Source organism: Mya arenaria, chromosome 10 (assembly GCF_026914265.1).
Source record: "Mya arenaria isolate MELC-2E11 chromosome 10, ASM2691426v1".
Taxonomy (NCBI): Eukaryota; Metazoa; Mollusca; class Bivalvia; order Myida; family Myidae; genus Mya; species Mya arenaria.
In genome coordinates this window covers 40793410-40811075 of record NC_069131.1, presented here as the reverse complement: position 1 = coordinate 40811075, position 17666 = coordinate 40793410, and the positions used below count along the sequence as shown (strand labels likewise).

General features: G+C 38.7%; 1 protein-coding gene across 1 annotated transcript; it reads right to left on the bottom strand.

Moving 5' to 3' along the window:
* Window positions 1-6487: 6487 nt before the first annotated feature.
* LOC128204230 (bone morphogenetic protein 7-like) lies at window positions 6488-15787 on the bottom strand. Its single transcript, XM_052905619.1, has 6 exons — window positions 14984-15787; window positions 12033-12213; window positions 10767-10918; window positions 9822-10019; window positions 8179-8252; window positions 6488-7239 (listed from the first exon to the last, which is right to left on the bottom strand). Exons 1-6 carry the CDS (start codon window positions 15372-15374, stop codon window positions 6979-6981), a joined length of 1257 nt encoding a protein of 418 aa, XP_052761579.1. The 5' UTR covers window positions 15375-15787; the 3' UTR covers window positions 6488-6978.
* Between the last annotated feature and the right edge of the window lie 1879 nt (window positions 15788-17666).

Here is a 17666-nt window from a genome sequence, read left to right as displayed (position 1 = left end):
GTAAAGTTTCATTTTTCATTATTTTTCGGATATTAATTTAACAATGAATAAACAGTAAACGTTGAAAAGCGCTATAAAAGAAAATATTTCGGCGTTGCACTAAATTGCCTGTAACAGGAAACCTGTCCCTATGTTTAGTTTGACAGGAAGCTGCGAAGGCTGTGTAACATGTCAAGGTAACATGCATGATAGACCTCTCCCTCCATGCGGATGCTCACATTGGTTTGTCTGTCAGCGCCGATCGGCTGCATTATGGCTTGACCCCGCCGTGACTTTGCATATAATCATCATTGTCATACCTCTGATGAATGAGAAAGACCGTGACGCCATCACGAGTTTAACAGTATTTAAATGCCAGAGTGGCATGTGATAGTAGTGTCTGTCAATTCCAGATATCAGAAGATACCGTGAGATATCCTATCCCTTTGCGGATAGTCCTCTTGGTCCATTAATGCCCCGTTCACACAGAGCACCGATCTCACTACGCTCATGCCGCTCATCCCGACCTAAAGAATTTATCAGATCGAGGCGAGAACGGCGTCAAAGTGTTGAAAGGCGATGAGTATCGTCCTCGGATCGCCTGATCTACGTTTGTACTACGATTTCTCAACGACCGCCGCGTTTACGTAGCTTTGGCTTGTACCACGGTTTCACCCCGACCATCGCCTATCGTGTGTCGCATCTACTACGTTGTCACCACGATGTACACGACCGTACTACGTTGGTAGACGGAGTTAAAAGACTGCTCCACGATGTCGCCGCGCTCATGCCGGCCACACTACGTTCTCTCAACGATCATTGCACGATTTGATTCAATGCGTATATATAAATTGAGGGATTTGAAACAGCTTTTCAGTTCTCTTAAAAACGTTGAAAAATGAACAGACCAGAATTGGTACAACTTGTTATCCTTCAGCAAGAGCAGATGCTTGTCGAATAGGAGATGTAAAATATTTTTCGGATAAGAGGTAGAAGGCGAGAAATAAGACCATGGTTAGCTCTACAAAGAAGGCTCAAGTTATAAGACATTACGATAGACTGGCCAGTTAGTTAAGATTTGAAGACACTACGTAAGCGTGTACAAACGTAGTTCTATAATTCGCCGATTGCACTACGATGTTATAACGACAACGAACATCTTGCTACGATGCCTCCATGATGCTTCTACGCTTATGCCGATTCATTTAGTCACGCTCCTGCTACGCTTGTTTTAAACATGTTAAAAAAAGCCTGGCTGGTTCACGGAGCTGTACGATCTTCGTGATTCTACTACGACCCTACCGGCTCGTTAATGTAGACCCTTCTCGAAATGCTGCGCGATACCAAGATTGGTCACGATTCCGTACCAAATTTAGAACGTGGTAGAAGCGGAACCCTGTGTGAACGGGGTATAACGTGCTCGGTGTGAAGTACCGATTTATGGATACAACTGAGTACTCTATTTTCCCAATACTATGTATACCCTTTAATGCCAAGCGCTAGGCAAGGGAACTGGTATCATAATCAAACCTCTTTCGGTCAGACTCGGCCGGGGTTTTCCCAATACTATGTATACACTTTTAATGCCGGGCGCTAGGCAAGGGAACTGGTATCATAATCAAACCTCTTTCGGTCTGACTCGGCCGGGGTTTCCCAATACCATGTATACCCTTTTAATGCCAAGCGCTAGGCAAGGAAACTGGTATCATAATCAAACGTCTTTCGGTCTGACTCGGCCGGGGTTTCCCAATACTATGTATACCCTTTTAATGCCGGGCGCTAGGCAAGGGAACTGGTATCATAATCAAACGTCTTTCGGTCTGACTCGGCCGGGGTTTCCCAATACTATGTATACCCTTTACATGCCGGGCGCTAGGCAAGGGAACTGGTATCATAATCAAACGTCTTTCGGTCTGACTCGGCCGGGGTTTCCCAATACTATGTATACCCTTTACATGCCGGGCGCTAGGCAAGGGAACTGGTATCATAATCAAACGTCTTTCGGTCTGACTCGGCCGGGGTTTTCCCAATACTATGTATACCCTTTTAATGCCGGGCGCTAGGCAAGGAAACTGGTATCATAATCAAACGTCTTTCGGTCTGACTCGGCCGGGGTTTCCCAATACTATGTATACTCTTTTAATGCCAAGCGCTAGGCAAGGAAACTGGTATCATAATCAAACGTCTTTCGGTCTGACTCGGCCGCGGTTTCCCAATACTATGTATACCCTTTTAATGCCAAGCGCTAGGCAAGGAAACTGGTATCATAATCAAACGTCTTTCGGTCTAACTCGGCCGCGGTTTCCCAATACTATGTATACCCTTTTAATGCCTGACGCTAGGCAAGGAAACTGGTATCATAATCAAACGTCTTTCGGTCTGACTCGGCCGGGGTTTCCCAATACTATGTATACCCTTTTAATGCCAAGCGCTAGGCAAGGAAACTGGTATCATAATCAAACGTCTTTCGGTCTGACTCGGCCGGGTTTTCCCAATACTATGTATACCCTTTTAATGCCGGGCGCTAGGCAAGGGAACTGGTATCATAATCAAACGTCTTTCGGTCTGACTCGGCCGGGGTTTCCCCAATACTATGTATACCCTTTACATGTCGGGCGCTAGGCAAGGGAACTGGTATCATAATCAAACGTCTTTCGGTCTGACTCGACCGGGGTTTCCCAATACTATGTATACCCTTTTAATGCCTAGCGCTAGGCAAGGAAACTGGTATCATAATCAAACGTCTTTCGGTCTGACTCGGCCGGGGTTTCCCAATACTATGTATACTCTTTTAATGCCAAGCGCTAGGCAAGGAAACTGGTATCATAATCAAACGTCTTTCGGTCTGACTCGGCCGGGGTTTCCCAATACTATGTATACCCTTTTAATGCCAAGCGCTAGGCAAGGAAACTGATATCATAATCAAACGTCTTTCGGTCTGACTCGGCCGGGGTTTCCCAATACTATGTATACCCTTTACATGCCGGGCGCTAGGCAAGGGAACTGGTATCATAATCAAACGTCTTTCGGTCTGACTCGGCCGCGGTTTCCCAATACTATGTATACCCTTTTAATGCCGGGCGCTAGGCAAGGGAACTGGTATCATAATCAAACGTCTTTCGGTCTGACTCGGCCGGGGTTTCCCCAATACTATGTATACCCTTTACATGCCGGGCGCTAGGCAAGGGAACTGGTATCATAATCAAACGTCTTTCGGTCTGACTCGGCCGCGGTTTCCCAATACTATGTATACCCTTTTAATGCCGGGCGCTAGGCAAGGAAACTGGTATCATAATCAAACGTCTTTCGGTCTGACTCGGCCGGGGTTTTCCCAATACTATGTATACCCTTTTAATGCCGGGCGCTAGGCAAGGAAACTGGTATCATTATCAAACGTCTTTCGGTCTGACTCGGCCGGGGTTTTCCCAATACTATGTATACCCTTTTAATGCCAAGCGCTAGGCAAGGAAACTGGTATCATAATCAAACGTCTTTCGGTCTGACTCGGCCGGGGTTTCCCAATACTATGTATACCCTTTTAATGCCAAGCGCTAGGCAAGGAAACTGGTATCATAATCAAACGTCTTTCGGTCTGACTCGGCCGGGGTTTGAACCTACGACCGTCCGAAGCGAACGCGACTTTTGTATTGCATATTTTGATAAAGGTAAAACATCTATTGAGACGCACAAAAGAAATTTATGAATTTGAATGCATTATTATGTTGAACTCATTTGACTTTATTGATCAAAACAAAAAGAGCATATGAGTTCTAAAAAAATAATTCATATTGGCCTGTATCAACTGGGTTTTCAATTGACAGCTACGTGGCCACCATTCCTCAGTTAAAAACGCCAAAATATCGCATATTTCAGTTTTTAATAATGCATTAAAATTTATAGGTTTGTAATGGCCATCTAACTAGTCTTTGTACCTTTCATTGCCTGTAGGATCTTATCACGAGCAAGATTGTAATAATGATTTATAACCAGAGTTTATAAGCAATGAAAATCAACACCAATATTAATAAATTGTGTTTGTGAGAACAATAAAACCAAACTTCAGTTCAGCAACGAGTGTTTTTTGTCGGGTATATGATATTAGTGTGTTTTGCCATGTTTTTATTTCTATTTTATTTCAAATGACTATCATATATTCATGAATATATTACTCTAGTCTATAACTTGGCCACATTTCCATTTATCCTATGAAACTATGAAATATCGTTTTTGTGGCTATGAAAGTAGCAAATGTAAGGTTTTATTATCAGGGCGTGTTATCGACCTGCACCGTACCATTCAAATTGTAAACAAAAAGCCGCCATCTTGGATGTTAAAGATAGGTTTTTGACAATTTCTTCTTTAATAACAAAACATCAACCAACATGAAATGTTAAATGGCACTATATATTTGATGGGTTTACCACAAAGTTATTTTTTGGACAAATGCAGTGGAAACAAAAAAATGCACTGCACATCACCCTGTTAAATCATGTTCATTTCACGTCGATTCAATTTTTCATGCAAATGTAACTTTTGGCCTAGAATGAGTTTGTAGTCGATATAGGTAATAACATATTAGAAAAAGAGAGGAGCAGGTTCATAAATATTATTCTGCTTGAAGTTTATAAACTAAGAAATAGTCAAAAACATACGTTTTACCATCAAGATGGTGGCTTTTTGTGTGAAAATATGAATGGTACAGTGCGGATTGATTACCCACCTTATTTATATGCCCATCAATTTACCCTTTCCATATCCAATAGGACGCCGAATCGAAGAATTCGAATCACACTACTGTCAGCCCCGTTTTCAGCATAGTAGCAGGATGTGTTGAGTGCCACCTTTTACAGACGGATGTTAATTTTTTTTTATGAGATAAACTAACTATTCAATAACATATTCCAGGAGCGAACTATATTTCTTACATAAATGATTTCGAATGTATTATATTCCTAATTTATGTTTATATTCAATAAAAAACTTAATCATTACTGCCATTGATTATGACGTCATTTCCGGAATTAAATATCTGGGAAATATCGTGTAAAATCTAAGTGCAGTTTTATTGGTTTAAAATTTATACATTGCGAAATAATGGGAAATGATCAAAGCAGACACATGATAATAAAAGGAAAATTACGATGGGGCGCTTGTCTGACGGCCTGTTTCACGTCTTATTCGATGTATAAGCAATTAAACAAACATGTATCCGTCTCGGCAATGATGAACAAGTCATATACGGTATGAAGTCCTTTTTACAGCGACGAATCTATGTACAGTTTTAAAATATAATTTGTAGAGGAAATGTTCAATTCTCCTATGTGACAACCAGCATTAATTATCGTCTAAACTCCGAGCAGGGATGGCGCTCGGACGATATGATGCAAAGGACTATTCATTTATGCAATCTCTGCATGGCTTTTAGTAATGCAGTCCTCGCCACTTGAACTTGAACACTGATACCACAAGAAGTGCCAAGTCTCCGACGCCATTATAACCCAAAGTATATCTTGGGTACACTCGCCTGGACCCTTGTAAGAACACAGATCGCAGTGCTTGTGGCAAACGCAGATGCCAGGTATGAGGCTTACAAGATTTTTTGTCATTTAAGGTTTTTGGAGCAAAGTGCACAGACAGAATGAAACCCTGGTTAGAGCTACCTTGGTTCTTTAACGTGCACCAGTGTATAGCACTGTCCAATGGGACCCCCATTTAACGTCCCTCCAGGAAGACGATTGGTATTTTAGCGATGCGGCGGGGAATCGAACCTACGATCCCTGGATTGACAGTCAAGTGTGTTACCATATGACCACAGATCCGCCATGACTATATCAGTTGAGCGACGCGCTTATATACTCCCCGTGCGGAAGAGTTCTTAATAAATATTGGTCAAAAACTTGCACGAAGACAGCTCTATTTTTATTAATACTCTATGAAAACAACACCCGGTTAATAAATAATGTTCAGCATGGTTCCTTAACTTATTATTGTCGCTAATAAAATACTTGTACGAAATTAATAATTCTGGAATGTAAAACTAACCTTTGAAAAAACTCCGCCAGACATTTAACTTCGTTTATGCAAATGGCAAATTTAGCACAAAGGGCGGTAATCGTGACAATATGCGGTTACGCTACTAAATGTTGGCCTTCTCATGCTTCTGTGGCCAGAATTCTTATTGACTTAATTCAAGGGCAATAACTTCGTTCGTACTGTGTGTTATCTGCCATGGATTCAGATCTACAATTTTCAACGCTGAAATATAGCTGTTAATTAGAAAGCGAATATTGCAAATACATTCATTATATGTATGTGTCAAAACTTATTAACTAGAGTGTGAATACGTCTATACGCTTATATAATTCACAGCGGTGTACGTGGGCGATATCGATGGAAAATGGCCGGAAAGGTCCGAATGCTACGTCACTAAACAACTGGGGTGATTCATCTCTTTCTCTTTTAAGCTTGACCACACAATTCGACATTCTCAAAACCAGTAACACGCCTATAAACTAATCACATTTAATCTTGACATTGCGATCAATTTTAACAAACAAACGTGTATAATACAAATCAAAATGGTGATATGAACAATTAATAATGTACAAATGAGACAAACATTTATGACAGCACAAATACTGACGCTTGTATGATATTGTAAGATGGTATTAAAGCTCTAGTTTTTAAAATGAATGAATGTTATTTATAAAATTACCAAAATAAATGTCATGGAAACAAGATCACAGAAATCACGTGTAAACACCCTTAAATACAGAATTCCACTGAAAAAAAATAAAGTAACATGAGATAACTTAATGAAAAATGTTCTTAAGATATGCAGGCATTGTTAGTTAGTGGAGAATGCATTAGACAATCCGAAAACTACTCTTTGTAAACACGACTGTTTCAAATTTGTCACTTATCGTATCATTTGCGTGTTCTTCTATTGAAACGAGCAATCCAAAGGGATGATGCTATCGTTTTCATTTCTTATTCAATTTAATGACATCCGCACGCTTTCACCTTCATATTCCCATATTTCCTCAACACGACGTTCGATTTATCGTCAAAATACAGCACTTGGATAGGGGATAATTTTGTCGGGGCACAGCATGGCTTAGGCACCGCGAAAGGACGTGTGAGATGAACAAGCGTCTGGACGATCGCGTGGTTGGTCGCATTCATCTGGGCGCCTAGCGGGAACGTGCACTCTCCGCCGCAGAAAAAGGCTGGGTATCCGTCAGGGGCGATTATCCAATCCTGAAAAACAATGGTAGAGACTGTGTTACTTATTTCCCATAAAAAAGTTCAAACAATTCACCCCAAAGCATTTGTTTTTGGTGTCGTTGTTGGTTACTGTAAGTCGTGGTCAGTGGTGGTTTACAAAATCAGGCGTTGATTGCAACTGGCTGAGGTCATCTTAAATACAATTTGGTAACGATTTCAACATACATAGTGTTGGCATACATTGTGTTTACATCCATTGTGTCGCTTTTCAAACTGTTAATGTCGTAGTATACCCGATTTGGTCTATAAAACATGCCAGTATCAAACGATTGGTATCACAAGCGGATTTAGAGTGGTCGCACCCGGCGCGCGCCCCCTCTAAAATCGTAAAATTTAGTTTTTATGTCGAAACTGGTGAAAATAAATAATGAAATATGCTCATAATGCATCATTTCCGACTACAAATAGTTAAAAGTTTCTTTATTGAGTAATCCCAAATCCCCATGCAGTGTATGCCATATACTTTCGGTTCTGAGGGAGGGGTGCATGTCAAAGAGTTGCGCCCCTAAGTTACGACCCCTATAACGTATATTCCTGGATCCGCTCCTGGGTATAACTGAGCGTTAATTAATGTTATAGCATTTATTCCATACCTGACACGAACACTTTAAAGAGCGCAGTCGTACGATCAATTCAAAAACAAGAGCACCACAGGCGTATACCGATGCTCGTCCGTTTTTCCTCATTCGATTAAGGAGTTTTGAACACCATGAATTAAAAACATGTTAAGTAACACGTGCAACACATGCTTTTGTGTCACTCTTATAATGTTGCAGCCTACATTCTCATTTCTTTAAACGGTTTCTGACGACGCCTCCGGCACAAAGGCCATGGGAATATTCAGACATTTTTTCTTAGAAAACAAACGCACTAAAAATACGATTTGCGACACAATCTGTATCGCCACCATACCTGCCATCCAAGGCTTTTGAAGTTGACGTAGAGTGTGTGACGTTGACAGGCGCTCTTCCGGTAGTTGTCCATAGCTGGAATGAAGATCAATATTGGTAAGGCCAAGCCATTTATTTTTTTGTTGAACGGATTTGGGTTTTGCAAAATTTGGAGCTGCATCGAATAATCGAAATGTATACTTCAATAAATTGTACATGTTTACAATAATATATCGAATTCATAACACTATAAATGCATACAGAATATAAACAATTTTAACTGTAATATCCCTTCTAGGTGTAATTTTAAGGGCAACCCAAACAAAATACTCATTTTATGATATGAAATTCTCATCGCAGTGATAACATTCTTGGCATTGTATGATGCTACTTTGGGTCACAAAAAAGCATTGTTGGCATTTTAAGTGCGTTAAAAATAACTTGGATGGCACTTCAGCTTACAACTTTTTTGGTATTTATTTTATATGTTTAGCATCAAGTAAAAATCATATAAACCTTAATGCAACAGTCATGTTTCGCAGATTAATAAATAAAAACACACCAGTTCCCTGGGTATAATGCACAAACGAGAGACATTAACGGAATCCCCCGTAACACACTTGAAACAGGTGCGCTTCTGAATAATGAAGAGCGCTAATTCATAGGTATTTTATTTACCATAGGTCTGCCAGAAAGTTTCGAGGAGTACTTGTGTTGATGGGTATCTGGGTTTTATAGCTTTTGATAATTGTAATGAAAACATCGCAATGGGTATTCGAGAAGTTGATCTTGTTAAATGATGATGATAAGAATGTTATAAATTTGAAGTTAAACGTTAATTTAGAGCGCGGAAAGTCCTTATAAACAATGGTTTATTTCGTAAAAATCGTACATTTTTATATGAGTGTTTACATAATCTCAAAAACGTCCCCAAACTTTGCGACATGTTGAACATTTTGGTGAAATTCCAAGTGGCAGGGTTCCTTTGAAATTTATTAATAATTGCTTGGTAATTAATTAAAATAATTTGCTCATAGCCATTAGGTCAATTATTTAAAACAATGTTTAAGTTAACAACGTTATTAACGTCATCGTTGTTAAATTTTAAATTGTTACTTCTCTTAAAGTTAAATGGATACACTTGTGATTTGCTTAATTTCGAACAATTTTTGAGGCAACTGTTTCAGCTGAACTTCATTATATTAAAGAACGTGAGCATATCATCAAATATATCATATTAAAAGTTATCCACGACATCGTTAATCACGTTATTAGTTTCTGAACAAGCGGCCGAATTATCAAATAAAGCAGCTTAGGGTCAGTTCGATGCCGACCTGTGGTACTTTGTCATGGCCTGTCAAAAAGGACATTAACTGATTTCTCCTAAGGCAAACCGGGACACAACAGTGATTATATTACTTTCGTTACAGCATAGCTAAAAGAAAATACTATTAAATAATTCATTAAATGAAATGCATACCGAGTATATAATATTGAATAAAACAGTTATGATCATAGTTACATGAATCGAAATGGTTCATTATATGGTTTTTTTTTTTTTTTGAAATTATTGAATTATATCTTAACATTTTTATAAAAAAATGAAATAATTAAGTAACCCTCATAATTTGTTTTTAAATTTCTATTTGTCCCATGCAAACTTACAATAACTATTGCCTCCCCAATAGTAATATTTGTCGGATTCATCCGGTGTTTCGTTGTTACTTCCGTCGGCAGATCTGCGCGTGCGCGTTGGGATATCCGAGCGCGCCATTTTGAAAAATCCGACAAGGAACGCTTGCTGATCGTCTGGGCCATTTCGTCCCACTATGCCGAACTTGCCAGGTGCGATCTGTCTGTTTTCTGCAATGTTAAAATACAAGAAATTTCAACGCGCTCCAGGTTAACCAACAGACTAAACAAATTGTTAAAATTTTTAACATTTCTCAGAGACTCCCAACGCAGACTTTGCTTGCGAAACGAAGAATTGCAGTTTAGTTTAAGCTTATTTGTTTACAACGATTGTAATTAAAGTTCAAGTTCTGGTGAGAAGAATTTAGAAAAGAAATGTTAAACAAACGATTCAAATATTTACGTCACTTCAAGCCTGTCATTATATGGTAATGGTACTGCAAATTAGTTTATATTTTAACAGACAACTCATAACTCTATGAACGGATATGTATTAGATACCGGAAAAAAGAAGTCCCAATTGAATAGCAGTGTTACGAAGACAAATATCGGAAATTACCGAAATCTTTCGACTACCAGAATGCTGATCCCAAACCACCACAATGACCTTCATCTGAAGCCCTATGCTGGTTTAAAGGTTCAAATAGCCTGTTAAGATCTTACAGAAGTTTCTTTTGTTTTTATGCAAATGTAAATTGAGTGTATGGAATTTTGGTTACGGAAATATCCGGAAATCACCGATCGTTCACGACTTCATGAAAACGTCATCTTTGTCCAGCATGATGACAGTCGTGTGAAGTCCCAAGTTTGCAGCGACGATATCTAACTTGGGTTACCTTTTTCTTTACGTATAACTGAAACTGAATCTATAAATGTTTGTTCACGGAAATATCCGGAAATTGCCGAATCAATACTGACCGCCATCCAACACGGTGACCTTCATGTAAAGCCCCAGGTTGGTAGAGGGAATGTAACTCCACAGGGTGAGGGCCCTGGTCACGTTGAAGTTGACCCAACCTTCGTAGTCCCAGGGAACCGTCAGGTTTACTTCCGGTTCCAACGTCTTATCCCTGTGGTGAGAAAACACATAGGATGATACACTAACAGAAGGTGAAGGCGCAATCGGGGCCGTTCTCACTTATATTGGCAGAGTTAACTTTTCATGTCAATAAAGATAAAAAGTTTGCACAAATTACACTCGAATGAGTGAGTACGTGTGTGTGTGTGTGTGTGTGTGTGTGTGTGTGTGTGTGTGTGTTGGTGTGTGTTGGTGTGTGTTGGTGTGTGTGTGTGTGCGTGTGCGTGTGCGTGTGTGTGTGTGTGTGTGTTTTGGTTTTGGTTTTTTTGGAGGGGTGGGGGGTGTCCTCCAAACACTCAATCACACAATATGTTTAAAGCCTATGTTTTTTACTTTCGTGGGTTGTGCAGGTCCTCCAAGGTCCCCCCCCCCCCCCCTGAAACATTTAATCAAGGAACCGCCCCTGTAAAGTTGTACGTAGTTTCAAGTTCCTGTGGCTATTCAGGGGTTCTTAAGAATACACCAGCTTTTATCGGGCAGTAAAGAACGTGAACTTGAGAAAACATGTAAGGGATACCGTTTCATTGAAGTAATATTAGGTTTCAAGTAGAATTATATAAAGTTTGTATGTATTAACAATCATTTTACAAGTTTAATTCAAAACAAAGCAAATAATTGACAGACATAAGTATTTAATTTAAGGAAGGCAAAACGGTCTCCATGCTTGTACCCAGAAAGGTGCTTTCAAGACAGGGAGCATGAACCTTCCATAACACTTCTGCTAGACCTCTTTATCAAGCATTCAACAGCTAAAAATAGAAGTGTTCCAGAGTAACAGCTGAAAATACAAGAAAGCGTTCTTACTCGCATTTGGATCTCCTCGGTCTTTTTCATCGAAAATAACCTCGGATGCATGCAGGTACATCAGTAAGGTAGTTCGTTAATCTTTAATTTGTAATATTAATTATTTGTAGTGTTTTAACGTGTATTGTGTATAACAAAGTCTAAATTGATTGCCATTGAAGCGTATCATTGCATAAATTATTATAATTCCCAAGCGAATATTCTGTTAACTGCTAAATTAAATGTTAAGTTTTTTTAAACCCTCTATATGCATCCGAGGTTGTTTTCCATGGAAAATGGCCGATGAGTTCCGAAATTCTTACTCGAGGTCCAGTCCTTGAGCTATACGGAATATCTCGACCCTGCAGTCGTATCCCCTCGACGTTTTCGCCTCCTTGAATATTCGGAACTCTGCTCCCATCACCAACTCGGAGAGCGCCACGTCGCTCGTGTCGAAGAAGAATGTGATGTCCCTGTCATGGCGTAGGTGAGGAATTTTGTTGGCTGAAATGGAGTTCAAAATGTAAACAAAAACATCTTAAAGTGAAACTCGTGTATAAAATCAATACACATGTATAACAAACCTAAATTTGAGTGATAAACCTTTAACTACTTACTAAATAATGCATTTATGGAAAATATTAATTAATGCTAACACGATTGCAACCGTGTATTTAATACCTGATAATGCACCAGTCAGTTGTAACCACGCCCCCCCCCCAGGTCCGGCGGTATACCGGGGATAGCCGGGGTAATGGGTCGTGTTTTTACCTTCTAGGTGGCCCCGCAGAGCCGAGTGACTGCGGTGGTTTTGTCTTCACGCCAAATTGGCTTGATCTAGAGTCCCTTGGGTTCGGGGGCATTTGGCGGGGGTTTTACCAGCAGATCGTCCCCGCAGGGCGGAGACTTTGTCCGGGCTTGGCTGGACCGAAAGTCAAAGTCCCCGCTATTCCCCGGGCCTGGGGGCGTGGTTACAAATGACGGGTGCATAACGCACTAATATTTAATGGCTGGTGGGTCTTAAATGATTAACAATGATAACTATCGTCTCAAAAGGTAAAAAAAAAGTGTTTTCTGCACCTTTCTTTCAAATTAAACACGGTATCCTTCATAAGAACCATTGTTTTCGCCATGTATTCATCCTTACCGGTTACTAGTAATTAAAACAATCGTACTGATTGTGGAGCATATTATTTGGGAGTAAGAGTGCATCTTTAAATTCAATTCATTTCAGATTGAATTGCATCTTTAAATATGATAGACAGGCATTTTAACAATTGTGCCAATTAACTGATTTAACTTGCGAAATCATATGGGATGTATCGATATACAGTGTAAGGTATAACATTCTTTCCAGTTCTTAATTATATACCTTGCGCGTCTTTCGGTAGAAAAAGACCAGGCCACGCGAATATATAATGAGTTCGTTCATTTTAACTTTTTTCGACTCTTTGATTTTATGATAAGATCTTTAAAAAGCGGTTTTTGAAATGAATTGGACACTAATGCGTTTTAAATGTTTACCATGACACTTAATAGCAGTGTTATTTTTAATACATCATCGCATACTGTTACAGAAAAAACAGCAGCCATTCGAACATAGAAAAGAGAAAAACAAATTATTTCGAAAGTAGAACTTTAAACGATGCGATAAATCTTTGTCAGTCAGGGATATATCTATGGCAACCGAAGTATGTTAATTTCGGACACTTATGTTTACAACACGGGCACACATGTTTGCAACAATTGATAGGGAAAACACTTAGGCAAATACTGACAACATCTACAGAGATGAGAAAACTATGTTTAATCAACAGAACGGAGATTACTCGACATTAAGGAAACCTTCAAGATGTTATATACACCAGGTACTATATATAAAATAAAATAATGCAGTGCTTCAGCTAGGCCTAAATAGCAGGGTGGGGGACCCGCTGCCCTTTTCTGGCACCCTGCTGCCTTTTTTATTACACCCTGCTGTGCTTTTTTGTTTGACAGAGTCAATTTTCAGAAATGAATCTAAAAGTAATAGATATATATAATAATAATGATATACATAATTGTGACACTAAAGACAGTCAAATAAAGAGAACAGCTAAGGTATTCATAACAAACATTTAGTATTGAAAGAAGTTACAACACCTTCACAATAAAGCTATAAATATTGTGAAGGTGTTGTAACTACTTTCAATACTAAAAGTTTGACCCCGAACATTGACCCTTGCAAGTGCCCCATTAAGGCTCATTCAATTGCGCAACAAAGGTGCCCTTTCTGACTGAACACTCTGCCCTTTTCAAATCCTGGCTGGAGCACTGATAATGTATACTTTGGGACAATTTTAATGACAAGTACAATATAGCAAGCAATCATCGATACATCCCCTATAATTTCGACTGCAAATTCAGTAATTGGCGCATTTATAAGAATATCAATTTTAAAATCATTTACAATGTTATGAATGAGGAAAATTGTTCTACGGTGTACTTTTTCGTGAGACAACTTAACAAACTCGGTTTGTATTGATACATGAGGTGAGTTTGACATTTCAAATGAATGAGACTGATTGTTATCTTTTCGTTTGTAGATTTTGGCCTAAATCTCTTTATTGAAACATTCACATATATATCAATGTTGAAAAAGCTTTAAATAGTTGCAAACAATTAATCTTCTGTGTCAAATCCATGAATCAGTAAGGCAGTATTCAATAATGCCACTCATCAAAGCAAGGCAGTTCAGCGTTCCGTCGATCAATCCATCAGTCAATTAATCATTCAATCAATCAACCAGTCAATTAATTTATCAATTGATCAATCAACAGGCAAGCATTCATCCATTCGTTCGTTCTATAATTCAATGATATCAATCAATCAATCGATCGATCGATCAACCAATCAATCAATCAATCAATCAACTAAACAATCATTCAAACGATCAATCATTTATTTGTTCGTTCGTTCGTAAATTATTTTTTTCAATCAATAAATCAATCGATCAATTAATCAAACAATAAACGGAATGTTTGTTAAACATTTATTTATTGTTATTTTGTTAAACATTCCGCGGTACAACGCATGCAAACTTTTTATGAGTCATAATACATGTATGTATAATTTTGATCTATGTGCCTTGTTTTTACTTTAGTCACACTGTATATTTGCTTTATTAAGATGATTGATAAATCAGACCACAGAACATGACTGTTATTTGAATGTAATTGATAGGACTCAACCCAAAACATGCCCACAAAACGTCCCCTTATAGTCGTAAACGTACCGTGGTTTATAAAACTCCGTATGACGTCCGTGCCGTTGATATGCTCCATTGGTTTGCCTAACGTCAAATTAACTTTACTGTTGAACTCAATTTCGTCCGTAATACTTTCCCCTTCTTCGTTTAGCAACGAATTGTACAAGGTTATCATGAATTTTGGTGCGGAATACTCGTAGCCGTGTTTTATGACTTGTGGACGTTGGTGTAGACCAAGTAACGTCAAAATTTCGTGTTCCATTTCAGACTGTTTACGTTTATTGTGCAGGTCAATCACGATTGTCTGGTGGAGTCCGTTGCTTGCGAAGAACTCCGAGCAGACGACAAATGCTGCCATCTCAAACACAACACAAATATAAAACAACAACATACTTTTTACCTCCATGTTAAATTTCATGCAACACTTTCAAATAAAGTTAATTTACACTTTAAGTCGTATTAATTTAATAAACGCAAATATGTTTCAGATCACAAGCAAAACGATTTAAAGAACAACTTGAATGAATAATAAGTCCATGTGCTTTTCATTTCAACTGAAAATCCAGCTTATTTTGTCACAGGTGTTTACATAAAAAACTTCACATTTTAAGAACGATTCACTGTTTTTATTCGCTTTTAAACGACTGACAACAAATCAAATTTTGTCCAAAAACCTGAACCAATTTAAATCCATTTTCATGATTAAAAGATCAAATGAACACCTGCTTCATTTGTTAAACTATCGAAGTTTATAAAAGTTACGAATGATCACTCAGACGTTTATCCACAGGATAGGAATGTTTAAACATACACAAAGAAAATCAGTGCATTACACTACAAAATGCCTAGGGCGCCTATGGTATTTACCTGTCTAGGCTATTTTTAGAACCACTTATTTTCGTCGATCGCGACTTTCTGATCTCTCGCTAAACGCACCCTGATCGATCAACTTGTAAACGTCCGTTTGTCTGTCATTTAATCTGATAAATTTGATACTGATATTATTTCATTGTAATTGTTTTTGTTAGTTAATACACACTTGCGTTTTGATATATTTTTCGACAAACTATAAATAGAATAATAAATATTTCAAGCTGTATACGGACTATTGTAATGCTTCATAATTATTCAATCACTATTTCAAAGATCATTTCTTTCTTCTTTTAGATCTGCATTTGATTCGTGTCTTTTTATATTAGATCAATGTATAAACAATAACTTAATTAGTATACATATTATATGGATCAGACCATATAATATGAACAATCGAATTGCTATATATGTGCATCTATCGCGGATCCATTTTACGACCCATCTGCATATAAACACTACCGCGTCGATTTAAACGCTACAGTCGAACGCGATTGGCTCGAACTCGCTTGGCTAGAATTTCTCATTGGCTCGAGCTAGATGTAAAGGACCGATTTTTTTACACTGAAGGTTAGCATTCCCACTTGGCTCGAATTTTTCGAGGCTGGAGGTAATTTCGTCGGTCCCTGGGAGTTCGAGCCATCGGACTTCGACTGTATATACTATCGAATACGCGATTACACTTTTCCTCCTATTTGCAATGACTTTGACGATTATCGTGCAATGTGAGGTATTTACGTTGAATGTCAAATATAACGGAATGCACAATCGCTATTGGCATCTTTCATGGTTCGAACCAAAGACGTCTCGCTAGATGCATAGACATGCGGACAGTCAACTGCATCACCGTGGCGTAACAAATAGGCGTCGCAGCCGTAGCCGCAGGCGTTGTGGCTGCGGCCCCAAGATTTTGAGAAGTTGCGGCTCCGCGGAAATTCAGTTATTGAAGCCGTAAGCTTTATATTTAACCACTCACCGTCTTTGATTGATATTTCCAGCTATAGTTCAAGCAGACATTTAGAAAAATACGTACGCAAATATATTTTGCTAAGGTATTTATTGAAACAAAATTTCGCATACAAACGAATCAGCTTAATCAGCATTTTTTTTTTTTGCTTTCTTGTGCAGGAAGAACATCGACGAATCCACTTACACACCCTTGATAGGAGACGAGGCTTACCAGCGCAACCTTTCACCTCGACCTCTGCCGTGTCATCGTCATCACAACCTGGCAGTTTGGTAACTTGAATTTTCGAGACATCTATGTAATGGACGTTCGCGATTAAACCGTCAGTGTTTGGTTCGTCGTCAGTTGCTGTGTCTTCTAAAATTAAACACAAGCCATTTTTCATTTGCTTTCCTAAGCTTGTATATCGGGATTTCAAACAAAAGGGTTTACATTAATGACACAATTTTGTACATGTTTTAACAATACTACTGGTATAAACGTATCGTACGTACACCATGTACTGCAATTGCTTGAAGTTTTATATCGACATTTCTTGAAAGAGAAAATTTGGATAAATAAGTAAAGGAACTTGAATGAAAGCAATGAATACAAAAGCACACACGTAACTTGAAGTTACATTACACAGATTAGATCTAATAATCATGCAGCAGTTATACAATTTGTTTTTTAATTATTCGGGTGGAGAGGGGGGGGGGGACCGGGCGCACCGCCCCGCCCTGCCCCTCTCACTCAATCGCTTAAGTTAACTTTTTATGTCAATATTCGGACTTGAATTTTTTAAATATTAAAAAATACCCCCTCCCCTTCCAACATTTTAAACCATATTAATTTCAGTTTTGAGGGATGGCCGCATGTAAAAAGGTTGTTCCC

Coding starts and splice junctions, on each gene's coding strand:
- LOC128204230 (XM_052905619.1), bottom strand. CDS start 15,374: ATGAAATTTAACATGGAGGTAAAAAGTATGTTGTTGTTTTATATTTGT. Junction 10,020..10,766: donor GGTCACCGTGTTGGATGGCG/GTCAGTATTGAT, acceptor TTAACATTGCAG/AAAACAGACAGATCGCACCT. Junction 7,240..8,178: donor TCAAAAGCCTTGGATGGCAG/GTATGGTGGCGA, acceptor ATTGTTTTTCAG/GATTGGATAATCGCCCCTGA.